Raw genomic sequence first — 27,363 nt, 5'->3', positions numbered from 1 at the left:
ACAGAATCGCAGAATTTGACATTGTGATTTGTTGACCAAGGCACGGTCCCTCTATCAGATAGGACTGTGACCATGGCAACATCAAGACAGAAGAGATTGGTTGGTTGGTTGTAACCAAGGAAGCATCAAGACAGAAAGATTGGTCAGTTGACCTTGAAAACTGTTTCTTAACGAATCTTTACACTTAACTTATATCTTAATTTGGATATTGGCCATATTTCAATGTCTCTTTATTTCAAACTTGAGAAATATCAAAGTTGAAGATAGACAATCATATAAAAAATTATACAGTGAAATATCCAACGCCAACACATAGAACACACTACAATGCAGTTTAAATTAAATGCAACACTTCTGAAGCTGAAAAGACTTATCAACTGAGACTGGTTTTCAGTTTTACATTGATAACAAGTTTCTCTGAGTACATGTACCGGGTACACACATGATAAATCATCCCATGTTGGTTACAAAATTATCTTGTAAAGAAGTAAATAAACATTACATTCTGATTTCCAGTTTTGCTTTTCTTCTGACAATTTTTGCTGATCAGAAATGAAATTTAAACATAACCACTTTAATGTGATCAAGATGATGCAGCCAAACCACAGCAACACTGCTTTGACTGGTTTGGCGTATTTCCATCCTACACAGCAATAATGTCTTGGCAATGCCTGTGTACATATATGAACGTTCATTGATGTACAATGAATGAAGCTGTCCTAGATTGGCTTTTTGCTGTTGAAATGTTGTGACCATTGTTAATCACTATAGCTATACAATGCCTTGAATGGTTTAAAAGATACTTGATTTCATTAACTTTTGACTAATCAAATGTACTTTTCTGATGTTATTTTTAAAAAATACCGCAATTATACGGTGTCGCTCAAATTTGATCAGAATTGGTATATACCAGTATGGGTTACCAATGATCAACAATAAATGTTGTTTCTATCTGTTCAGTGGTGGAAAATTCTACGTTGATGTTATGACAATGATTTCTGCACAGTACAACCAGAAAAACAACAAGAAATATTTAAACCAGAAAAACAAGAATGACACAAGTAATTAAGGTCTGAAACTTTAGGTACTGGAGGTCAACTTTAGCAACATGCTTGGCAGAAACAAGCCCCTTTTAGTTTGAGTATAGCCAGTCGCTCTCCCCCCCCCCCCCCCCCCCCCCCCCCCCCCCACTGTCTATGGTTTCAGCAGGTCTGTTAATATGTAACAGTTCATAAACAATGACAGGAAATGACTCAAGATCAGTGGAGTTGGCCTGTTTCTTACTGGCATGCCATCACTCCTGCACATTTGCAGGATTTCACTTTTTCTTGCCTCATTTGCACATTTTTGACACTGATGTGTTCATTTGAACAAATTCACATCTCAACCCCTGCATCTACCTGTACACCAAATACTGAGATGGTAGCTCTGGTGGTATGGGAGCATTTATGTGTGACGGACATACATCCGCACATACATACCCACAAATATACAGACGCCACTGACTCATCATATAAGCTCTTTTTGGTATTTATATACAAAACCAAATATGAGCTCAAAATCATTCACCAACAATGCTAGCACTGTAGATATCATTTAGCCTACAGGATACATCACAATTGATCAGAACACAGCTGTTGTTCATTCAAACAGCAATTATCTTGGTTTGGTTTCAACAAGAAAAACTTGGAATTCAACATCATTTAAAAGATTTGTTCTTCATCGTCAATAATTGTACCTTGAATTGTTCTCATTTTGTGGAATCTATTGATTTGTCATTCCAACCAGCTGTAAGTTAGTGTCCATGCCAACTCATTTTTTTGAATTTCCTGAAGTTAATAAACTTTTTACTCTCTATGGAATTAGAATATCAGAATTAGAATATTTAATGTGGCGCTTGATACGGTCTTCATTCATATGATAAAAATATTCCCCTATGATTTAAAATTTTGTGTAAGATTTTCACATCCCTCCAAACAACAAGGATGTGCACCAAAATCAAGATATTCATATATCATTTAATGATATCCATGCTATTTCCAAAAACTAATTTTTTTTATCACCAGTCTCTTCTCTCTTTACTGAATACTGTAATTGGAATCATTGATCATTTGACCACATAGTGCTGTTGGTCTGAAAACACTGCCTTATCATCTATCATGTTGACCTCACCAGGGGATCAGTTGGTCCAAAATTGCGCTAGTAAGAAGTAAAGCAGAGGTGAAAGAAATTCTATGATAGAAGTTTTCACAAGTTAAATATTGTTCTGCAAATGCATCCCATTGGAGGCGAACTATAGTATTGCTGCTTGGTTGCATAATGAAGAATTACAACTATAACAATGGAAGGTTGAAACTACAAACAGATGACAGGTGTAAAACTAACACAGATAATGCCCTTACAACTATGCTGACCCTAGTTAGAAAATTTACAAATTTCAGATCAGAAGAGATATTTTCAATTATAAAGAATATGTACTGTAAAACAGGTGTGATTTTGATTGGCATAGATTTATCATTGCTTTTAGCTCTGATTAGATATGATGATAATCAAATTTAATGTCACTGACGGGATGAAAAGGATAAAAAGAAAGGAACATTTCAAATGAATGTAAAATAGAAAGGCACAAGTTGAATAAAAAGTTGTAGGATTGTGATTGGAGACATGGCAAAAACAAAGTTGCATTATGGTTGAAATAAAGACATATTGCAGGCTAAATTACAGTTCATCTACACCAGCTTTAGATTCAATAAGAACATCAGCAGCTTTCTTCATGGACTTTACAACTGAAAGATATAAACGAAAAAAAAATTGATCAAAATGACAAATTTAAAAATAATAAGGATGGAACGTCTGACACAGTGGTAATAAACAGCATGTGAGTGGTTTGGTAGTGAGCAGAAATTAGCAAAGTTTGACAAAATAATCACGGAGCAAAGTGAGGTGATTAATTCAGCTAAATATGCGACTTACCGTATAGTCAACACCAAATACCCAAGCACACCATTTAAACCTTTATTCATATGTCAATATGTAATAAAAATTATATATGCGTAATATTTCAAACCAATGAGGGGTAAGGAGATACCTTTGCAAGTTCATGGTCCTTCAGCTCCAGAACTTGTCATTATGAGTCTAGGCATGTGTGGGCTCTCTACCAGCCCCTCGCTGGCAATGCACTAGTTTGGCCTGGCTTAGCACAAGCCAGCATAGCCAGCTTTTCAAGCTGGTGAACTACATCAGCTCACTGGGCTAGACTACAACCAGTCACTGAGTATAACCAGGAAGGGGCTGTAAGAGAATCTAGGCATGCCCATGCAGACACGTTTACCACTCAGATTAGCTCTTTGTTGCTTGCTTCATTGAGCTGGTCAAGTATAGGAGTATTGAACTCTTCTTATTTTGAAATCAGCGACACTATACAAGTGCATTGCAGAGATTTCATCTCACCAAAACAAATCAAACGCCTAGATTTCCAGTTTATTCATTTTTTTATCATTTACTGCTTAGGCCCTGAGTCTTCCTATCTAGAATATACCCCCTTGCTTTAGCCAATCAGATGACTGGATTCGCACAAGCCACAATTTGAGATGAAATACAGAGAAAACGATAAGAAAAAGGATTTGTAAAAACAATCCAGGCTAGAAAATGTCACATAAAAACAACAGAACTAAACATTTACTTAAATTATGAATACAAGATCCATCCATATGACCACATTCCTCTACTCCCACAAACCCAGTCAGACCTTCCCTACTATGTATTTCTGGAACATAACTTTTACTATGGTAACAAAGGTACTTGATAAATAGAGTTGTAGCAATGAATAAAAAAAAATTGTATAGGGGGGGGGGGGTGATAATATCAGCTATAACATCTAAATCCAATAATGTGAGACGTAACCAGGGCCAAAAAAATAATTGGAGGGGGCACCCGGGATCGAACCGGGGACCTCTCGATCTGCAGTCGAATGCTCTACCACTGAGCTATACCCCCACTCCGATGTGTGGTGTGTTCAATCGAGGTTTCATACCACATTCCAAAAGTCGCTGTTGTTCACTTTCGACCGATCAGGACCTAGTATCCGAAAACAACATTACGCACGTCAGTTTTATACATCGACATCTCCGCAGCTCAATACTGGATACGCCAAGCGTTCGGCATTTCCACAATCAATGTCAACGTATGATCGGTAAACGGTTTACATGTCAACCCATTGCCTCCCACTCCCAGTGTTGATGCTGTATGCTGCGCCACTCGATCGGGGCCGCAGGGCCTAGGGGCGCACCGTCTTTCGATCACACACAACACTCCGATTTTTGCAAAGAACGCATAATTAATACGCCAAACCTTTTTTAAAGAAAAGACTTTGTGTGTTTTGGCTCTTACTCAATTGTTTATATGATACACGAATACATCCATTAGTGACTAACAATAACATCGACGGCTGGAAGCTGCTTGAGCTTGCTGTGTGTCCATAGCTGTAGTGTTTTCAGACGGAATTCCTGCTTTTTTAATACGGACTGATTCTGACTTTTCCGACCGTGGTGGCGGCCCTAAAAATAGCAATGAGAATGAGCCCGTAAAAGGTAGGAATCCAGTCTGAAAACATCACAGCTATGGCTCCACAGCTAGGCGGCTGAGACACCACAGTCACTCGTGAGCTATTCAGCTCTGGGACCATTCGACCCATAGACATGTGTACATATGCGAGAAAAAACCCTCGCTTATGTACACACGTCTATGGGGCGAATAGTCCCAGAGCTGAATAGCTCACGAGTGACTGTGCTGACACCCAGGCTGTTTAGAAGATTTTTTCCGCAAGGTTCGAAGATTTTATTGCGTCGAACTTTCCGCCGTGCCAACTAAAAATAATCCGCTACACATTGAAACATGATGTACTACAGTCCCTCTGTGTACGTACTCTAGCAATAAGAACAAGCAAAGGGTCCTCATGCAGGCTCCGATGATGATGATGATGATTAAACATTTACAAATGAAGAAAAATAAAAATATATTTGGACTCAGTAAAGTTGTCGTTGTTGTTATTGTTGTTGTAGTTGATAGTATTTGCAGAAAAGGACAAATTATGCGCTGCAAAATTCAATACAGCCTCACTGTACACATGGAGGTAATTAAAGCTACCTCTATGCTATACACATGCGCTGCAAAATTCAATACAGCGATATTGATGATGATGATGATTAAATATTTAAAAATGGAGAAAAATAAAAATATATTGGACTCTGTAAATTTGTTGTTGTTTTTATTATTGTTGTTGTTGTTGTTGTTGATAGTATTTGCAGAAAAGAACAAAGTATGCGCTGCGAAATTCAATACAGCCTAACTATACTATGCGCTGCAAAATTCAATATCAGCCCACAGTACAATAAATTACCCACAATTCTCTTTGATTTGTATCCATGAAGGTTACTTTTCTAAAAACTTTTTCAGTTCTGCATGTAAGCACTAATGTTCAGCATCAGAATAACTGTTAAATAATATTCAGTAAAAGTACGTTTAGAAATTTCAGCAAAAGTTTCAAAATAACCATTAAACAACCATGGAAGTCATGTTCTGTAGATACTACAAATGCCATACTTTTTAGGCAGCAAGTTATGACGAACTGAAGGGGTCATTCTCTAAGAAAACTTAGAATGCAAATTTCTTTTGTCATTTCCATTGGAAAAAATCAATATCCTTTTGTTTCAAAAAACAGGTGCAACTGGTCTCCCTACTTTCCATCACATTATTCTGTATGGCTGAAGACACAATCAGTGGAAAATTTTACAAAAATGCTATCTCCTCTCTCAATCTTGCATAATTTTTCAAATCATTTAAAATGAGAATTGAGAAGAATGGTGTTCTTAAAAGTACGTTTTTAGAATTTTTACAACTAGTCTATGAATTTGTCTACACATGGGAGACCTGGTAGACTTCTCTGGGGAATCTCTGAGGATACAAATCGCAATGAGTTATGGGAAATTTACAGTACTGTGCAGCCTAACTATACATGTGCGTTGCAGCCTAACTATACTATGAGCTGCAAAATTCAATACAGCCTAACTATACATGTGCGTTGCAGCCTAACTATACTATACATGTGCGTTGCAAATTCAATACAGCCTAACATTAACCAAGGGATGTCACTTCATTGCCACACACTTTTTTTCAATCGCCAAAAATGCACCTAGCAAGCATCGAAATCGGTAAAATTCGACGTATAGGGTCAAAGCACATTAGTCCTTCTCAATCATACTTAGACATTTTTACCTCTTACCGATGAATAGTCAAGAAATCAGCAGGTTTTTGAGCGCCTCTTGTTGTCTCTGACATTCCATATTTAAAATACCCCGTGGTAGATTAAGTCACGTGGGCGCATTTCAAATCGAACCAATAGCAGAGCCCGGACTGAACGAATGGGCCCAGCGTGAAAACCCGGAAGTAACGTAAGTTTCTCACGTCTTTGGAAAGAACACTGTCTGCGTGCGTCTGCATACGAAATTCTGGTAGCTTTAACAATTCCAGTTCAACATAGTGAGAGAAAGGTCAATATTTGGAGTGGGGCGTGGATCTGTTCATGGGTAATTAAACCTTTCTTGACAAGTCATGATAAGCCTGACCTGAATTGTAAATAATAGCAGTGGGCATGACATCAGATATCTGGTGTGGGCTTTGTGGACAAGCTGACGATTTTGTGTATTTCACCAAGACAGGGAGATAGAGTAGAAATAAAATAAATGTACCAGTAAAAATGTCAAAACGAAACAGCATGGCACACATAAAATAAAAGGAAAAGTTACCAGTATATAACATTCATTTTAATGGAACCACAAGGTCTGCTGACAAAGTGCAATGAAATCTGATGCATGATTAAAAAGATGATGTTTGGGATAATGTCAGCCTTCAGAGGATCCTCCATTCTGTAAAGACATAGTGCTGTCATCAGCTGTCTATCAAGTAACCTCAATGAAGTGATACTTGCTCCATTCCAGATGACATACCGTATGTATACTCCATTAGAAGGTGGATGTCAAAGCCTTCATTATAAATGGTATTTTGTGCTTTAACAGGCAAGTGATTTCTTGCATGTCTTAGGATGTAACGATGTTTGACTGCTTGCATTGCAATTTCTGAGATATGCTGAGCCCATGACAGAGTGACACCTGGGACAGTCTAGCTCACTGAAGGCTTCAGTGTATTATTTTTATTTTTCATGCCATGAGTAACCCATTAACACTTTCACATGGTTACACATCTGAGACAAAGTCTCCTGATCAATAGATCTTCAGAACAGAGAAAATTTCAATCTAGACAGCTGTAAAGCTGTAAGCAATTTGCCATTCATCATGACAATTTGATGTATTTTCCTTGGAAGCCCCTTCCCAAAATCCAAAATAGATTTTTCAACCTGCAATTGTCTTTGTATGACATCATTGTGAAATGTGTACAATGTAGCGATGCTGCAAAAAATGTTGTCGAGAACGTCTCTGTAGTTTTGGTTTGCTTCTTCAAAACTTGCATCTATTGTCGAGCTATGAGTTTTTGTTAAGGTAGCTAAATACCTTTTAGACACTTTCAGATTTTTATTTTTTTCTCAATTGAACACGTCCCAAACCCCAATAAAGTATACATTTTCTGAAAGCTCTGATATAGAGTTATTCGACCAAGCACAGTACACGGTCATTATTTGCATAAGAGTCACGTGACAAGCGTTTTGCTGAAGCTTCAAAAAACCGGTTTTTCCCGCCTTGTGCAAACACGCTGCAAGATTTCCGGTTAGAATTTCTTCATTGCCAAGCCTTGAAAATATCCTTCAAAACCGTGTCTGCGATTTTTTCCCAAAGGCTCCATTCAAATTATATGGCGTGATAATTAAAATTCCTTGTAAAGCACCTTCATCTAACACATTTAAGAGCGCATTAAAAAAAAACAAAGGCATATAAAGAAAATCCCAGACACGGTTTTGAAGGATATTGTCAAGGCTTGTCAATGAAGAAATTCCAACCGGAAATCTTGCAGCGTGTTCGCATAAGGCGGGAAAAACCGGTTTTTGGAAGGTTCAGCAAAACGCTTGTCACGTGACTCCTATGCAAATAATGACCGTGTACTGTGCTTGGTCGGACAGCTCTATATCAGAGCTTTCAGAAAATGTATACTTTATTGGGGTTTGGGACGTGTTCAATTGAGAAAAAAATAAAAATCTGAAAGTGTCTAAAAGGTATGTAGCTACCTTAAACCCATAAAACTATTCATTTGACCATGAAAGGACTAAAGACTCTAGCCTGGAAAATTACTACACTCACATCCCCCTCACCCCGACTCATTCATTCAGGCAGGGCTACAGACTACTGATATCCAGGAGACTGAGCCATGTGTCATAATTGTCATAACATGTAAGAGTGGAGTAATCACAGTGGGACAAATTTTGTGATTGACTTCAAGGGGTTGTATTAAAACAATGCTACACAAATGAGATCAGTTAGAGGAGAGGAGCGTAGGGAATGTGGTCGAGTGACACATCTTTTAGTCTACGGGGCAATGTACAGATAGCAAACAGTAAAAGGAACAAAGGTGATGGTTTTCATGGAAACAGAAAGTAGTGAACAAGCAGTATGAATTCAGTTGGGCTAAGTAAACATGCAATGAAAAGTACTGCAAACACAGATTCAACCCTAGTGTACTGGACAGTTAATAAAATGACCTTCCTATATTATCACAAAGGAGTGAGACCTTTTATTTATTCTTGTACTCCAATGTGATAAAGAAGTGACCAGGATGTTTGACCCAGGTCACGTCATCTGAACACTCACATCCTATAGACACCACAATACTATTTCTGACAAAATACAAACCTGATGTTGCCTCTGGATAGTAGTACTTGTATTGTGGATTACCATTTTCATTTATAAGCTCAGTTCTGACTGTACCAGTGCTGTCTAAAAATAGTATTCTCGGAATGTAACCACCATCAGGTGTATATTTGCTGTCAGAGGGCTCTTCATTGTCCTGGAATGACATAAAAGTATCAATTTATTCATTGTCAGAAGTCAAGACCAGTGAGAATTCAGATGTCAATAGACACAGTTAGTTAGAGGTCACAATACAAAGCAGACAATCTCTAATATTTGATTGGTGTCAACCAAAAGTAATTCAAAACTTTGTTCTCTTGTCACATACGTGTAACCACAAAACTTTTCAAAATTTTAATATGAGAATGACCATCACACATCTTCACCATCAATCAAACTTAAAAGTCCAGCATAAGACATAAACATTCTTGAACATACAACCTTCCGAGAGAAAGATGTAGGTTTTACAAATTATTGATATAAAATCACATACCATGTATAGGGACAAATGTTTGATGCAAATTTGCAATAAAATGCTTTAATGCTGTTAGTAAACTATACTACGGTAGTGGTGTCAACGACACTACCAGTATGGTCAAATTTGTGATTGCAATAGTTGTTGACTATCAAAGACAAAGACACTAAATGCTCTTAATTTCATTAAAATTTGATCTATTGCTTTAAATCTGCGAATACAATTTGACAGCAATGACTAGTTTTCTTAAATGATTTGTTTCCCCAAATATAACGAAAATATTCTTATGTATGTTTATAATTTTTTCTTCATTGAAAGATATGAATATCCTAAGGATGCCATACCAAGTATGATAAAACAGAAAGTGACTATGTTGGGGACCATCTCGCATAAGTTCAAAAAGCAAAATTTGTTTGTTTGTAGGGTAGGGGGTTTGACCTCCATTCAATTAGTGAACTTAACTTTCGCACTTTTATTTTGTGATTACAAGTACTCTTTATATTGTGTGTAAAAATGAGCAAAAACTGCACACTTGTACCAACAAATTTTGCTGAAACTGTTTCCAACTCGTTCGTATCATGCTGTGGTTAGTACCTAAATTTGATCGATTACTTGACGATGTAATGTGCTCAGTGGATACATATTCTTCAGTAGCTACAGCAAAATGCTACATTGTTATCTCAGGCAGACATCAACATTTTGCACTTTTGAACTTTCGTTTAGGGGGAGGGGGTTTTGATGTAAACGAAGGAATTTCGTTTCTTGAAGTTATGCGACAATCGTAGACGGTCCCTTAAATTTTTTCAACCAACAACAATATTACTTGAACAACATGAATGAGAACATTGCTACATGCCTATACATTAATTAAAGACTATCTACTGTTGATTGACCAATCAGAGTGCTCAATTCAGGGTGTTTTATTTACTCGTAAAGCCTTGGTCACCAAATTCCAGAAACGAATGACAGCGCTGTAGTAAAGTACTGTCCAATCAAAAGTGAACATGTCATATTCTGTAGACATCTGGTACGTTTTAATATTCAAATTTGGTAACACAGCGGAAACCAGCTGCAACACAAAATCTGCTGTGCCCTAGGGCATTTATATAACATGCCCTCGGGCATTTATAGGATGTTCCATTACATTGGAAGGCTATTTCACAAATAAAAGTTTTAATTCATATCCTAAACATGTTACATCGACAAAGGGGATGGTTGACGTAAACACATTGAAAACGAAAATATATCAGTTACGGGCAATAGTCTTTAAGTCGGATAAAACCCTCGTACGAGGGCTCTTCTGGTATATAAAGTCTAACCCTACGATAAAATGTCTCGGCTTTCGGCCTCGACATTTTATCGTTGGGTTGGACTTTATATACCAGAAGAGCCCTCGTACTCGGGCTTTATCCTATACATATAATCATATTAACTGCAGTAGCTTTCAAGAAATTTTATCACCAAAATATATCTCATATTAAAAATATATCTCATAATAAGCATCTATAGAATAATTTCAATATTGTCGTCATTTGCTATGATCTGAATGAAAACATTCCTAGGCACTCAAAAGTCAAAGTTCACGTTGACCGGATAAATATTGAGATGACTGAGTTAAAAAGTCTTTTCAAAAGTCTCCCAAATCTCTTCCAAAATTCTGGATTATTGATCAAAATTTGTACAAATGCCAAACTGCTATTGTACAAAAATGTCTTTGAATTTTGAAGTATGACTTCATTTTTTGCACAATAGTTTTATTTAACAACATTGAATTTTACATGAAATTCAGGTGAATTATTCTTCTAAACTGACGATCAAGTTTATTAATTTCATGATTGAAGAAAGAGCTTACCTCTACATTAACCATTACAAACTTTTCACTGAGTTCCTTGATTTCCGAGGAATCTGCAAACTTTGGTTTTAAAGCTGAAAAGTGAATTCCAGTGCATGTAATCAAATGATGGACAAATGATCAGATAAATGATCAAATGTTGAAACAATGACTCAGAAATTATGAAATGCAGTTAACAGTGAACATTAAATAGAGCAGGCATTAATCAAATACTTTCACACATTCTACCGTAAATTTACGTGTTTGTTTGTCTACTGTATATTAGTCACTGAATGTCAGTACATTGATATGTATGTCAATGTGATTAGCAAATGACACTGAAACTTTGTCTTTCAAGAAGAAATAAAGGATCTCAGTCAAACAATGAACTTCAGATTTCTGTCAGTTACACTCACCTTTACAAGCTCCACACCAACTTTTGTGAATAATCAGCATTAATGGTTTATTCCTGAAATAGACCGACGAGAAAAAAATATTTAACATAGTTTGCCTGATAAATGGTGTGCTTTGCTTAAACAGGAAGTAACACAACTGTGGGTGCATGATAGGGGGATTACTGATGACGCATCATTTACATATACTGGTAGACTTGGTTCAAGTCGGTGAATTTAAAAAAAATAAATCATTTATAATAGTTTCTCTTGTGTCTCTCCTATTTCGTACAAACCTATCCGGAATTTGGCAGCTCACGCCAGGTTTTCCCAGCGATTGAATGCGTCACGTTTGAGTCTGCGCAGTAGTGAGTTTGCTTCTGCCGGATTCACCGACTTGGACTTCTTGCAGAGTACAGGCGGTGAGACGGACTGTGTACACAGTGACGTGAGCAAATACAAAATGATTGACAGCCCCCGCCGTTATTCTGGCCAATAAGAAGAACGCATGCTAATAAACCTCTGCATGCATTAAAAGTTTGTTGTCATCTCCGTGCAAAGCTAGACATCGAGTACATTTGTAAAGCTAGACATCGAGTACATATATCTGGGCGAATAATGGCATCAAGTTCGTACATCAACTGCGTTTTACAACTGATCGGTCGACCATCGCTAATCATGCGAGATTACCAAAGAAAGCTTGTTGAGAGTTACATTAAGGGAAAAGATGTGTTCGTCTGCGCACCAACCGGCAGCGGAAAATCACTGACATACGAAGTCGCCCGACATTGTTTTGATTTCCATCGCTTTTGGCACGTAAGAGAACAGGCTACAACTGTGAGGACGGTGTCTTTTTCCATCCTTGAATAACCGGCGACGATTTTCGCATTTTGCAACATGGGCCCCACAACAACACATATATTTTCACGCGTTTTCGGTGATACAACAGAGGTCGTGCTGACTTTTGTGGAAGTGATCGCACTCGACATTTTGTCAACAACGCCATGTGGGTTTTATGCACGTCTCGTTTGGGTCAATTGGTAAGTCCTCCCAATGTGTAAAATTTAGTGATGTCATCTTATGAATAATATAAGAATAGAATTGATCTTTATTGAACTGTATGCCACTCTGGCATATTAGCACATACAATAAAGATTTTCAACTTCAAGTTGAACAAGTCAGAATGAAAGAGAAAAACTTCCAAATTCACTTAGAAATAATATAAAATTTTCTCTTTTCAAAACAACAATAAATAAATTTTGCCAAAGAAACAGCTGTGTTATTGTTTGTCATTATTTCAATAAATATAAGTGATCGCACTCGACATTTTGTCAACAACGCCATGTGAGTTTTATGCACGTCTCGTTTGGGTCAATTGGTAACTCCTCCCAATGTGTAAAAATTAGTGATGTCATCTTATGAATAATATATGAGTAAAGAAAACGTCATCTCATGAATAATTTATAGCAATGCAGATCGTGCAAGAAAGCCAAGTCTGTGATTCCGGGTGAAACTCCGCTGTATAGCGTTCACTCCACTCATTGCGTTCACCCTACTCATCGCGTCCACTCACGCGCGCGTTTCACATGAAAGCAGAATACAAATCATTGCGTTCACTCCACTCAAACATTCACAAATCACAGACTTGAACCAAGCATTTACATATACTGGGTGCAAGTTTTTGAATTCTCATAGCATCAAATTGACCATATGATAAATTTGAATAAGCATGATGGGCACTTTCATGACATATGCAAAGACAGGTCAAATGGTCGTACAGGGAACACATTTTGAAACATATGCCTTTCCCGGCAATAAACGGAACATTTTTTCAGTTTATTCTCGACTCAAGTTTAGTCGCTATATGCATGTACATCTACCTCATATTGTCACAATGAAACTTCAATTGATAGCGACCACTGATGTATTCTGATGGAAAACTTTTTAGGATATACGGTACACATACATGCACTGCAGGTATCTGTATACGTATATACATGTATTGGCAACTGATTGTTAGTCTACAGGTCCTCATATACAATTAATTGAATGTGCGATTGTGTTTTTATACATTGAAATAAGCATACTCGTATCTGATCACCAAAACTTTTATACAATTCAACTCCAACATAGACAGTTCAGATTCACAGTGTAGTACAATTTTGCTGTTAAATAAGACTTGAGTTTTGTTGAAGTGTACAATTCAATCCACAGATAATTCAGCAATTACAACATATACATTTCACAAGAATAATTGTATTGAATAAAAAAGTTTACATGATACACAGGCTCATGATGATCACCATCCTGCTCATGGGCTTGCTTTCAAAATAATCCCTGTTCAATTCATGTTTGCAACCTGCAATATATACTTGGAGTTCAAGGATAGGTGTTTATCAGAGGGAGACTAAATTGTCCATTCCTTTATCTTACTTGGATATACGCAGACTTGCTTTGGTGATTTCCTGATAGCTATGTGTGGCAGAACTCTAAGCAATATGGCTGGGCAACTTTCACTGACATCAATGTTTCTACCAGTTTAAATCACAGACAGATAAAGGTGACGATCATGTCAGAATGATGATAACATGGAAATTATTACATCATATATACTGTAATTCATATTACTGTCATGTGACCTGTCTCACTGAGTTTACTCCATCTTATCAAAATTGCACTGAGAGAGAATGTCTCTGATTTATGTTATGACAATCTGTTAAGTCTACTTTTGAAAATAAGATACATGTCAAATTTGAAAACAATTTCTTCTGAAAAAATAGTGACAATGTCACTGGTCGCTCCCATATAGTTATCAAAACAAGCTAAAATCAAGCTAAAAGATTTTTTTATCACAAATAGAAACAATTCCCCCAATAAAATAAAATTATACAAATTTCACCAGAATTTGATCAAATCTTACTGACGTCACCCGTAAAAACCTCTACACTAAGTTTCAACTCAATCGGACGTGTGGTTTCAGAGTTAAAAAAAATTTTTGATCAAAAATGAAAAAAAATAGCCAAAAAATGCAAATATGCAAATTTCACCACGATTTGCCCAGATTTGAGAAAGGTCACTCCTATGCACTTCCATACCAAGTTTCAAATCAATCAGACTTGTGGTTTCAGAGAAGAAGATTTTTTGACCAAAAATGGGAGAAAATTACAAAAAATTCATGAAAAATAGCAAGTCCAAGATACTGACCCAGATGTGCACAATCATTTCAGGTCAGCCCAAAGTACTTACATGCTAATTTTCTCTAATCTGCTCAGTGGCTATTGAGATTTTCAATAAAATGTAAACTTGTAAACATATATACATATGGCTATGGGAGCTAACAAACGACCCAATGGTCGACAGAGCTCTGCTGTGTTATGAAGAGAGCAACGTTTTGTGACATATGTATTGATGAAGAAGGTTGAGATCTTGATAGCTCATTTCAGGATGGCCTGACCTAAAATGGCAAAATTAGCTGCAAAAATACAAAATTGATGATTTCATCATAATTATGTATAAAAATGTATACCAAATATCAAAGCTATCACATGAGTAACTTTTGAGAAACAAATATTTTGACCAAAAACGGCAAAAACTGACCCAAAAATACAAAAATTGATGATTTCATCAAATTTCACTATATCACACTAAGAGAACCCCCAGGAACCTGTATACCAAATATCAAAGGCATCAGACAAGTAGTTTTTGAGAAACACATTTTTTGACCAAAAATGGCAAAATTGCACCAAAAATACAAAATTGCAGATTTCATCATATATTCTGTATATCATATTTAGTTTATCTGTAGGAACCTGTATACCAAATATCAAAGCTGTCAGACGAGCGGTTTGATGAAATAAATTTTTGACCAAAAATGACAAAAAAATTCCTTAAAAATACAGATTTGCTTATTTCATCACAATTTGAACAAATCCAAGTTGGGCTATCCCTAGGGACCTGTATACCAAATATCAAAGCTGTCAGATGAGCAGGGCTCTCCCTAAGTCACCAAAATGATTAGCCAACTGATTAGCCAAATCAAAAATTTTGTAGCCACTTTGAGCAACTTTTAGCCAGTTTATGATCTCAAGCGTAGCAATTACAGCTTTCTCGGCATTCAGGTGTTCCTAATTTTACAAATCAAGATGTTTTGTATGATATTCCTGATAGTTTTTACATTAAAGATATATTTGTTCAGTTTTTATTGAATAATCTGGGTTTTTATGACATTTCCAGGATAGAAATACTTTTTCATTTCAGATGTTAAAGTTTTATCACCAGAAATAAAATAAGCTACAATTGAATTCTAAAAATCTGGTAGCAAAGTGAAGTGTATATACAACAGGTAGAGAACATTTCTGCGGCATTCATTTAGTGTTCACAGTATGATAGCTTGTCATAAGCTACAAGCATCTCATGCAGCAAATTTATGCAGTCTTCCATAACCAAAATGTTTTAGCCACAAGAATAAAAAAATGGTGCAGAAGAAAGCATTTAGTAGCACACTGGCAGTGTACATATGATTGGCTCCAGTGTTACTAGTATGTCATATTAGTTGTGATCAAGCAGGATGAATAGCATATTGAGTATGAGTATTTTTCTTGAGACCAAAGGGTTTGGCAAAACATAACTCTTTTAAAACAAAACACAATGATATATGTTCATTTAAATTACTCACTGCTTGAGAGTGTACATTGTTTAAATGACTATGATAACATTTTAGCACAAATATATTTTCATTTGATATTTTGATATCATCAAGAAATGTCTTGTGATGTTCACTTCTATATCATTAAACTGGTGGAATCTGCAAAAATATTAAAATAATTCAGAATCACATAATTTCTTCTATAAGTTATAGCAGTTTGAAATAGACCGAATTAATAATTTGTTGCTTTAATGTTTACATGCCAAATTGCAATTCACAAACTTGAAGATTTGATAATGGATATGCTTACTGTAATTACTGTTGACAATGTCCCTTTGCGATGAACGGTAATTTGAAACTGACAGTCAAGCTGAATGCCGTTTAAATTTGAAGGCACCAAAATTACCATTTACCTATTGGAGCACCCTAGGTGGCTCTTTTGAACCATAATTGTACACTTAAGGGGTCTTCATGCATTATATCACATGATGAGATGACCTAGACTTGACCTTTCAGAAAACCTCAGTTTTTCTCCTCTTCCTTTGTATTATTACTCCGTTTGTGAAAGTTTCCTTTGAAATTATGGTTTTTACTATCAAACTGAGTAGTTGCAGGCCAAATATTGATTCTAGCAAAGCAGGTAAAACTTCTGATAGACTGAAGGACGAACGGGACTCACGGAGGCAAAGCAAAGCCTCTGTGTACTGCAGACGGAACAGCAACAATGTTTGTTTTACGTACCAGGGAATTTGTAACTTTGTAGAAAGGCGGGTGAAGTGTTTCAATACATTGCAACTTTGTATGAAGGAGGGTAAACTGTTTCAACATCTTACAACTTTCTTATTGTTTTAATAGCTGTGGTTTTTTGTTGAGTTGGCACCAGGGCCGGGCAGTAAAAATTCATTAGCCACTATGTTCGCCAAACTGGAATTTTTGTAGCCATTTTTAACTTTCTTTCGCATTTGGCTAATTGGCGATCGGGTAGCGGGAGCCCTGGATGAGCGGTTTTGATGAAATAAATTTTTGACCAAAAATGACACAAAAATTCCTTAAAAATACAGATTGGCTTATTTCATTACAATTTGAACAAATCCAAGTTGGGCTATGCCTAGGGACCTGTATATCAAATATCAAAGCTGTCAGACGAGCGGTTTTGATGAAATAAATTTTTGACCAAAAATGACAAAAAAAATTCCTTAAAAATACAGATTTGCTTATTTCATCACAATTTGAACAAATCCAAGTTGGGCTATCCCTAGGGACCTGTATACCAAATATCAAAGCTGTCAGACAAGTGGTTTTGATGAAATAAATTTTTGACCAAAAATGACAAAAAATTCCTTAAAAATACAGATTTGCATATTTCATCACAATTTGAACAAATCAAAGTTGGGTTATCCCTAGGGACCTGTATACCAAATATCAAAGCTGTCTGACCAGCGGTTATGAAGAAGGAGATTTTTTACCAAAAACGCCTTTTTTGGCACTAATTTGCATATTTTTGGCAATGACAACTTCATTTGAACAAAATCTCATCTACAGCCCATCATCCATGTACACACCAAATATCAAGATGAAATGTGCAGCGGTTTTGGAGTTTTTGATGTTGACGGACAGACATACAGACATACAGACATACAGACATACAGACATTTTCCTAGCCTATAAGAATAGCTTCCATTGCCATATATACATATGGCTATGGGAGCTAAAAATTGTTCTTTTGCAATGAGTCTTCAAAAGTTCTTCAATTTCATGAAGCATAAAACTTGTGTAGGGCAGAGTGAAGGTGGGTAAGTAACTCATGATATTGTTGGTAAGTTCACTGCCTGGTTACACAAAAGTAGTCTGGATAACAAGACTGTTTATTGGTGTGGCTGTACTTACCTTTTGAAAACAAAGTTGCTGGTACAGGAGTTACATACGACATGTGAAAAATTTTCATGATAAAAAAGTCAAGTCACTGGTCAGGACAAACAGTAGTAGAAGCTTATCATCAAAATGGTTTTCAACAAACTCATTTTAGAAGAGCAGTTTTCTGCTCACCAACCATTATGTCTTTTTGATGGGAGGTCAGGTAAAATAAGTGCAAGACAGGTTGGACACAACAGAGAAAGGTACTTATCCATATGTTTTATTCCAAACTAATCAAAAATATTAATTTGATTTCGATAAGTTATCAGTAATACACTGTGCCTTAGGGGAGACCATTTGACTCTGGGGGAGGAAGGATGGTGAAAGTGGGTGTAGCATCATTATTTTTTTACAGTCACTGTAAAAGAAATTTTTCCCTTATCAGTGTATCAATTTATTTTCATATGCATACACAACACACCATCCCTTCCTACACTCACTAATAATTGTAACAAGCCATTCATAATTATACATATGCTTCACTGGTTCACAACTATACATACACGTCACTAGTTAACAAATGCACCTAAAAATAAAATGTAGTGTTCTGTTTCAACAGCAATATGAAACTATAAAAAAACACAAATTGTAATTATATTTCATTTAAATTGTTGCTATAGAATTGTCATTGTCAGGAAAGATTTGTTTGTATGTTTTTCTAACTATAAGCAAATATAGAGAAAAATATAATGTTTATAAAAAGTCTGTGGAGTCGTATCATGTTTAAAAATGTTCACGTTTTTCAGAGCAGTGCACAGAGTTGTCCATCTGCTTCAGCATTGATGATGTCAATGTCATTATATTCAGACACAAGACCTTGTATATGATTTCCAGAGTCTGTCATTGCAACAAAAACAGTGTTCAAGGAGTTTAGAAAGACTGTTATGTGTTTATCTCACCAATGCTGGTAAAACACATTGATGCTAACATAGGCAAGACTGTTATACATGTGATTATGTCACAAATGCTGGTATCAAAACATAGGCAATGTGCCTCTCGAGAATGAGGGCATAAATATCGTCAGATTTTAGAAATATCATGACAACAATTATTTTGCTCTGTTTGCCTAACTTTTTCAAAGTCTTATTCAATCATTTTTTTTCCTTTATCTGCTGACAATTTTTTTGCAAATAACCCTCTATCCCCCCAAGAAATCTAAGAATTCATCTCGTAGTGTAGTTATAGTGAAGTTACTAAATTTCACAACAGTACCAGATTTTCATGAGCTTCATCACAGCAAAGTGAAAAGTAATTGCTCACATTACTGTCCATACCTTGATTTGAATTACTTATGATGTCAAGGCTTTATTGAAAGAAAATTTGGCATATTGCTTTGTGTGTATAGGCATAGACCCTCAAGTAAAATATTTTCTCATGGATTTCTGGTATAGGCAAAGACAGAAAACTAAGGTACACTATATTTAAGACCATATAATGAATAGCATTCCTCTCATTTTGTTCAATTAATAAACATGTTCTTGCAGATACTATTATTTTTATCAATTTTACCAAACCTGGAGGCTTCTAACATAGAGTAACTGTATGGCATTGTTTGATAACTGTTCAGAAATTAACACATGTAGATGGGTACTAGCTTTATTTGCACATTTGTGAGTGCAACCAAGATATGAAATAATTCATGTTTTGGTCAAAGATGGTGGTATGAACTTCAGGTTTCAGAAGATATTATTTGCACAGTGTCATGTACTGGTATAGCAATATTTACTTCTCATAGTTGAGGGCAAAAGCGTAATGTAGAATTTTTATATCACATGTTACATTTATTATTTCTGATTACTCTTCTATTATCTTTATCACTTCATAAAATGCATTCTCTTTCAGAAAGCACAGAAAAATTAATGTACAGCTTTGATTAATAAGATGGCGAGGCTTGTTGAAGTTGTGTGAAAAATGCTAAAGCAAAGAACAATTTTAGTCAAAAATTCAATCAATTTCTCTTGAAAGTATCAACTAATTTAATTGAAAATGATCTCTCAAAGGAAAATGTTTCAGAACAAGATGATTCTACTGCTCTTGATGTTCAGTGTCTTCAAGTTCAACTTCACAACTTTTTGTTCAACACACTGCATTTCTTCCATCATCAGCCAATGATAATAGTAATAGTATACTGGTCATGGAAGGAGGCTGGTAAATTTCACGAAACTTCACTATTCATGTCACAAGGATCCCCCTGGTATTATGGGATGGCAAAAACATGACCATACTCCTGATATTCATCTGTATTCTAAAACCCCATTGACAACATCACTATAACTTAGGTTCTATATTCTTCAGTTAAAAATGCTTAACATGTTCACAGCCAATGCCCTGTATAGGCTATAAAACAAGTCTACAATTTGCCATTCATAACAATGGGCTCGGGCCAAACCATGGTGGTCACTGGAAGAGTAAAAGTTTCATATAATGCTGAACATCGCTGAAATCCTGAATATAGGTTTTAAAGTGATGCTCTATGTTTGACATATGAGAAAGACTGTTTAAACCATGTACAGTGGCACTGAAAACATTTAGGAAGGTTGTCCTTGAGATATTACTTATCATATCATGGTACAAAAGCAGCTACCTTGTCAACTGGCATGAAAAGGAATATCTTTTTATATCAGCATTCATAAAATACATATCACTGCTATTGTCCACCATCGATGTTCCAGATGTTGACAGTCTAACGTGTTTTGCAGGAATATTGTCCCACCGTCACGGTGGCAAATAACATCTGCAATTACCTCAATGGTGAACATGTTAGTCAGTTCTCTAGAGGTATACTCACAAGTCTTTTGATTCTTTCAATCCAGCATCTAAGGTTTTCCAGTTTATATCATCTCCAAAGCCTAAAATTAGAAACCATAAATTATACGCATAAACATGAGTCACATTTACTGTAGAGTGGTGCATATCGCCACGACTACAAATAGTAATATTATTTAATAGTCGAGAGTTGGTTACCAATTACCATACCACTTACTTAGCATTTAACAATATCAATCATATACTATTTCGCACCGAAGTATAGCCTCCACAAATGTACATCTCTATAAATTTAGTAGCCCGACAATCGTTGGGATTTAGTTGCTGGGGGACTGCGTTGAGAGAGAGTCACGGTTTTGCAGAACAGCTTGGATTGTGACACCGTACAGAATTTATCTGGTATCTATCATTGTATCAATGGTGTGGAAGAAGTTGCCAATACCGACTACACGGAACAAGGTTGACAGAATGATAGAATCACACATTCCGTGCTAAGGATAGTTAAGGTTGGCTTGTCCTGTAATAGCAAAATGAGATGCTGACAGACACCAAGTCTGGATAGTCTTAGTATAAGCAAAGTGAGGTTTTGAACGGTATAGATCTAAGGAATATGGAACTGGGAAGTTGTACTACAGTTCATTCATGGAGAGCGGAACTTCTGAATCTAGGGCCCAGACCGTGAACTACGTACGTGTCACCGCTCACTTAAAATCGAGATCAACAATTCACCACGACGAATGGAAAGAGTACTCACCACGACCAAGACCATCGGCATAAATAACTGGTAAAACGACGGCAAGGCACAGCAGCAGTATCGCGTGGGAAGCCATTATTGTGTCTTTACTGTGAGGCATGCATACAGCCCGGTTGTTGTATTGTTCTCGATATACGTGTCGAGATGGGTACCCCTAGCCAAGTAAAGATAAAGTGATATGCTTGCTCAATCTTTATAGAGAAGGGTATTGCAACACACCAGGTACCCAGTTCGAGCTCAGACATTTATATATGCGAATAATGTCTCTAGGACTTCGTCTAGCTGTGGTATTAAGGGACTGGTCAGTTTCTACAGCCTGGGGGGGGGGGGCGGTGGATTATTTTTTGCCGACGTCAAAAACTGGTTGACCCCCCCCCATTCCAAATTTGAAAACAGGGTGACCCCCCTATTCCAAATTTCGAAAACTGGGTGACCCCCCCGGCGCGCGACATAAGTAAAACAGAAGGTGGACATAAATTATAATATATATATATATATATATATATATATATATATATATATATATATATATATATATATATATATATATATATATATATATATATACATCTTAGCGGTTATCTGATATATATATATATATGTATATATATATATATATTATATTATATTTTACATTTTACACATTTATATTTTAAATAGTCATTCTATGTTTTAATGAAATTGTTGACATGTCAGTAGTAAGATAGGAATTTCAAAATGTAAATCTTAAAGTTTGAATACAGTACATTGTGAATGAGCTGTATTTTGAATTAGCTGTGAATGTATTTCACACTTTCTATGCTTAACCAGATGTCCTGAACTGTTGTACAGAAATGGATGTCAATCATTAATATCAAAGAGGAAAAAGCAGTGAATCAAAAACTTTTATGGGTGTTAAGACTTGCCAACCATCCAATTAAATCTCCTGAGGAGCCATAGAGAGCTTTTTAGCCAAATCTGATGTGTACAGTGTCTGAGAGGACCTTTTCTTGTAACATTGAAACCATAAAAGCACAGGTAATAATGACAAAAACTGCCTTTTTTAACTGTTATTTTGTTCATAAAAAAGCATCTTTCTACAGAAAACCAGTGACACAAAGGAAAATAATTGCATCAATGAGAAGGAAAGATATCTTGTCATTTTTCTATTTCTGAAATAAGTCACTGTATCAAATATATATTGTGAAATATTTGTGCATGTTGCTTTCTCATGCTGAATTCTCATAGAGAGAACAGAAAAGTATCAGGAATCTGTCATCCTTTTCATATGAAATGCAGATTTCATAATGGTACACTTTCACTTAGCAAACATCAAGATATCTCAGAAATATTAAAGTATGGCGCCCGAAGGGCGCCCCGAAAAATATGAAACATCCTGATATCTCCGATATATATCAGTGTTCGCGGTGACTTTTTCTCCTCGCGTACGGCATACGCATTAGTCTGCTAAAATTGCGTAATGGCTGGATTTGAGTGCGTAATTTCACTTCCGCACTCGATTGATGAAAAAACTGACTGCAAAATACAATGTGCCGTTGAATAAACCTACACAACATATTCGGATTGTACGATGTATCATTATTTTAATGTAAACAGTTTAACAAACAACTTGAACAATGTTGAAACATAACAGCGAAGGTTAGACATGCGACCGTCAAAACACATCGGGCAACCCAAAAGTTAGAGTTATGGCAGCTTATCCAGACGGTTTCTGGACGTTTCGGCACCAAGTCGTTTCGGCCCAAGACGTTTCGGCCTTCGAATTTCAGGCCCTTTGTCCGACGTTTCGGCACCGCAACCCTAGACGTTTCGGCACCGCTGAAGGCTACCTGTGGGAACTAGTGCTGGAGCGTAATCTTACAAATCAAAGTTCTAAAAAGTATAGTGTCAACTAACATTCATGTACATGCTTTAATCTTTGTGAGAACATGGGAAGAGACCGTGAGAAAAAACTTCGTATCATTTTGAAATCTATGACACAAGTTTATCGATATCAATAGCCGCCGACACGGCAAAAGTCGAAAGCGGTGACGAAACAGCACGGCAAAATTCACACAAAATGCACATAAAGTACTGGTCAGAACGCAAAGGTCACGCTTACGAATATGACGGATCAGTCAATTACTGAATAGTTTGAAAAAAAAATCGAAACACAGATGCCGAAACGTCTTGGGTTGCAGTGCCGAAGTGACTTGGGCCGGAAATTGAGAGGCCGAAACGACTTGGGCCGAAACGACTTGGTGCCAGAACGACCAGTTTACCATCCAGACACTTCTGCAGTGTTCAAAATTTATCGGGATTCCGACGAGCTCTACCGATGAATCATTTTTTTCACGGACTCGTAGAGCAAAGTTGAAAGAAAACAGATTTGTCTGCTTCGATGCCATGCTGCATGTGCGCTTGATCAAAATTTGGGAACAGCGAGACGCGAACATAATGCACGGTTGGCACTTATATAATTTGTCGCAACATTTCTGTCAATCACTCACTTTCAGAAACTATCGCTCGCCTGAAAATTAGCAACGTAATTCATAGACACAGCTGACATGATAACGTGCCTAACGTGATAAGGGACTGGTCAGTTTCTTCAGCCTGGGGGGGGGGCGGTGGATTCATGGGGGGGGGGGGTCACCCTGTTTTTGACTTTGGTGATAGGGGGGTCACCATGTTTTTGAAATGCCCAATAGGGGGGTCAGTGTGTTTTTGAATTTTGACACAGGCTCATCATTGCCTAAAATGCTAGTGTCAGCCACAAAATTCATCATTCAGTTGTATTTTTCGGCGCGCCCTTCGGGCGCGTAACTTTAATAATCAGTCATATTTTTCAGCACGCCCAACTTTAACATATCAAGCATACATACATCAGAGATATCTGTATGTTCAATATTTTTCAGCGTGCTCTTCAAGCTCATTACTTAATATATCATACATCTTTCAGCATGCCCTTCAGGTGCATGACTTTAATATACAAGACATATATATCAGAGATATCAGGATGTTTCATATTTTTTGGCGCGCCCTTCGGGCGCCATACTTAATAAATCAGAGATATCTTGATGTTTGCTAAGTGAAAGTGTACCATTATGAAATCTGCATTTCATATGAAAAGGATGACAAATTCCTGATACTTCTCTGTTCTCTCTGTGAGAATTCAGTATGAGAAAGCAACATGCACAAATATTTCACAATATATATTTGATACAGTGACTTATTTTAGAGATAGAAAAATGACAAGATATCTTTCCTTCTCATTGATGCAATTATTTTCCTTTGTTTCATAGGTTTTCTGTAGAAAGATGCTTTTTTATGAACAAAATAACAGTTAAAAAAGGCAGTTTTGTCATTATTAGCTGTGCTTTTATGGTTTCAATGTTACACAAGAAAAGGTCCTCTCAGACACTGTACACATCAGATTTGGCTAAAAAAGCTCTCTATGGCTCCTCGGTAGATTTAATTGGATGGTTGGCAAGTCTTAACACCCATCAAAGTTTTTGATTCACTGCTTTTTCCTCTTTGATATTAATGATTGACATCCATTTCTGTACAACAGTTCAGGACATCTGGTTAAGCAGAGAAAGTGTGAAATACATTCACAGCTCATTCAAAATACAGCTCATTCAAAATGTATTGTATTTAAACTTTAAGATTGACACTTTGAAATTCCTATCTTACAACTGACATGTCAACAATTTCACTAAAACATAGAATGACTATTTAAAATATAAATATATGTAAAATGTAAAATATTATATATATATATATATATATATATATATATATATATATATATATATATATATATATATATATATATATATAATTATGTCCATCTTTTGTTTTACCTTTGTCGCGCCCGGGGGGGGGGGTCACCCTGTTTTAGAAATTTGGAATAGGGGGGTCACCCTGTTTTCAAAATTTGGAATAGGGGGGGTCAACCAGTTTTTGACGTCGGCAAAAAATAATCCACCGGCCCCCCCCCCCCAGGCTGAAGAAACTGACCAGTCCCTAACGTGTGGACTACGATGCCGATTTTTCTTACAACGCCCAGAGAATTCGAAACTTTCCACACAAAATGAGAGATTGACAGAAATGTATGTGCTGCAACAAATTTCGTCTTGTTGTCGCCTAAGCTCAGTCGTGGGGAGTGCTTTCGGTGTTATCCTTTGCGTATAGAAAACGCATAACGATGAAAAAATGCGTACAGAGTCAATTTCAATGCGTAAATACGCACGATTTTTGCGTAAACGCGAACTCTGTATATGCCTTATATATTAAAGTCATGCACCTGAAGGGCATGCTGAAAAATGTCTGATATATAAAAGTAATGAGCTTGAAGAGCACGCTGAAAAATATTGAACATACAGATATCTCTGATGTATGTATGCTTGATATGTTAAAGTTGGGCGTGCTGAAAAATGTGACTGATTATTAAAGTTATGCGCCCAAAGGGCGCGACGAAAAATACAACTGAATGATGAAATTTGTGGCTGACACTTGCATTTTAGGCAATGATGAGCCTGTGTCAAAATTCAAAAACACACTGACCCCCCCTATTGGGAATTTCAAAAACATGGTGACCCCCCCTATCACCAAAGTCAAAAACAGGGTGACCCCCCCCCCATGAATCCACCGCCCCCCCTGGCTGAAGAACTGACCAGTCCCTAAGGCTGTGGTTTGCGCACAGGCATTATGTTGAATAGGTAGTTTGTAAAAGTGTAGTTTATGCCACAGGGTAATTAGACATTATTTGTGTTGATATTTCCAGTTGTGATCAAAAATTAATTATGAATATTGATAACTTATTTATATGAATGTTACAGGATAACAAAATCTTGCCTTTTTACAATGAATATCGTCTATTTTGTGTAAATACCTTCTGGAAACCCTATTGTTGTTATAATTATGATTATTAATAAATTATGATTATGTTTGATAAAATAATATTTTATACATTGTAAACAACCCTCTGGAAACCCTTATTTAGTTCACAATCTATGCCAAAATATACAAGTGACACCATGACCCATGTTCAGTCTACGGCGAAGGAACTGACATGAATTTGTCGTTTCCTAACAAGGGAGGAGATTTGACGTTATAGTGCAGGTTTCTCCGTGCAAAATGATTTAAATGATTTTGTTATATACATAGCGAGTTAGATAGTACAGATCGCTGCAAACTATTTTCGTGCCACAACTACTTTAAACACGTTACTGTACTCTTCTCAACTCATGGAGAGTATTCTTGTCGTGTCAACTTTCTCATCTAATAATTCTACGAACAGCATTGTGAAGTTGGTATACCGTATATTTGCATTGTCACGAGGTATGTTGTGCCAATGGAGAGAATCTTCGAACACTTTCTTGACAAGTGTTCACAAAATAACTACGCAAATTGCGAAAAGGATCTCTATTCGCAAATACCGTTAACTTTTAGAAATCTCGTGATGTTTTCGTTGTAAATATTTGCTAAATTGCCATGGAAATAATTTTGACCCCTTATCAAAATTGAAAATTAACCCAGTGAACTTCATAATGTGTCTGTAGACCGAGATTTAGATATTAAGACTTATGGCAGCGGAAAATATGTGTTTAGCAACACTTAAAGTGGCACTCACACTTGGTAACATTTTTAAAGCACATATTTTTAATGCCAACGGTAGATATTTGACAAGGCGACTGCGCGGGGATCGCGAGATATCGATAAAAACATGTCTTCAAAAAAGTAAAAGTTTGAA

General features: G+C 36.5%; 1 protein-coding gene and 1 non-coding gene across 2 annotated transcripts; both read right to left on the bottom strand.

Moving 5' to 3' along the window:
• Positions 1-196: 196 nt before the first annotated feature.
• On the bottom strand, positions 197-21,786 carry LOC139138141 (thioredoxin domain-containing protein 12-like). Its single transcript, XM_070706372.1, has 6 exons — positions 21,630-21,786; positions 20,898-20,958; positions 11,575-11,627; positions 11,180-11,253; positions 8,856-9,009; positions 197-2,786 (listed from the first exon to the last, which is right to left on the bottom strand). The coding sequence occupies exons 1-6, from the start codon at positions 21,727-21,729 to the stop codon at positions 2,719-2,721; spliced, it is 510 nt and encodes a 169-aa protein (XP_070562473.1). The 5' UTR covers positions 21,730-21,786; the 3' UTR covers positions 197-2,718.
• Positions 3,925-3,996, bottom strand: Trnac-gca (transfer RNA cysteine (anticodon GCA)). Its single transcript has one exon. It is a non-coding gene; the product is annotated as a tRNA-Cys (tRNA).
• Positions 21,787-27,363: the final 5,577 nt, after the last annotated feature.

Source organism: Ptychodera flava, chromosome 8, assembly GCF_041260155.1.
Source record: "Ptychodera flava strain L36383 chromosome 8, AS_Pfla_20210202, whole genome shotgun sequence".
Taxonomy (NCBI): domain Eukaryota; kingdom Metazoa; phylum Hemichordata; class Enteropneusta; family Ptychoderidae; genus Ptychodera; species Ptychodera flava.
The sequence above is the reverse complement of the archived record's forward strand: the minus strand, read 5'-3'. Positions and strand labels throughout refer to the sequence as shown.

Bases quoted from the DNA above. Each gene is read 5' to 3' on its own strand.
- LOC139138141 (XM_070706372.1), bottom strand. From the start codon at position 21,729: ATGCCTCACAGTAAAGACACAATAATGGCTTCCCACGCGATACTGCTG. The intron at 11,254-11,574 runs GTGAGTGTAACT...TTCACTTTTCAG, and splicing joins TTGGTGTGGAGCTTGTAAAG to CTTTAAAACCAAAGTTTGCA. The intron at 2,787-8,855 runs GTTTGTATTTTG...TATATCTTTCAG, and splicing joins CTATCCAGAGGCAACATCAG to TTGTAAAGTCCATGAAGAAA.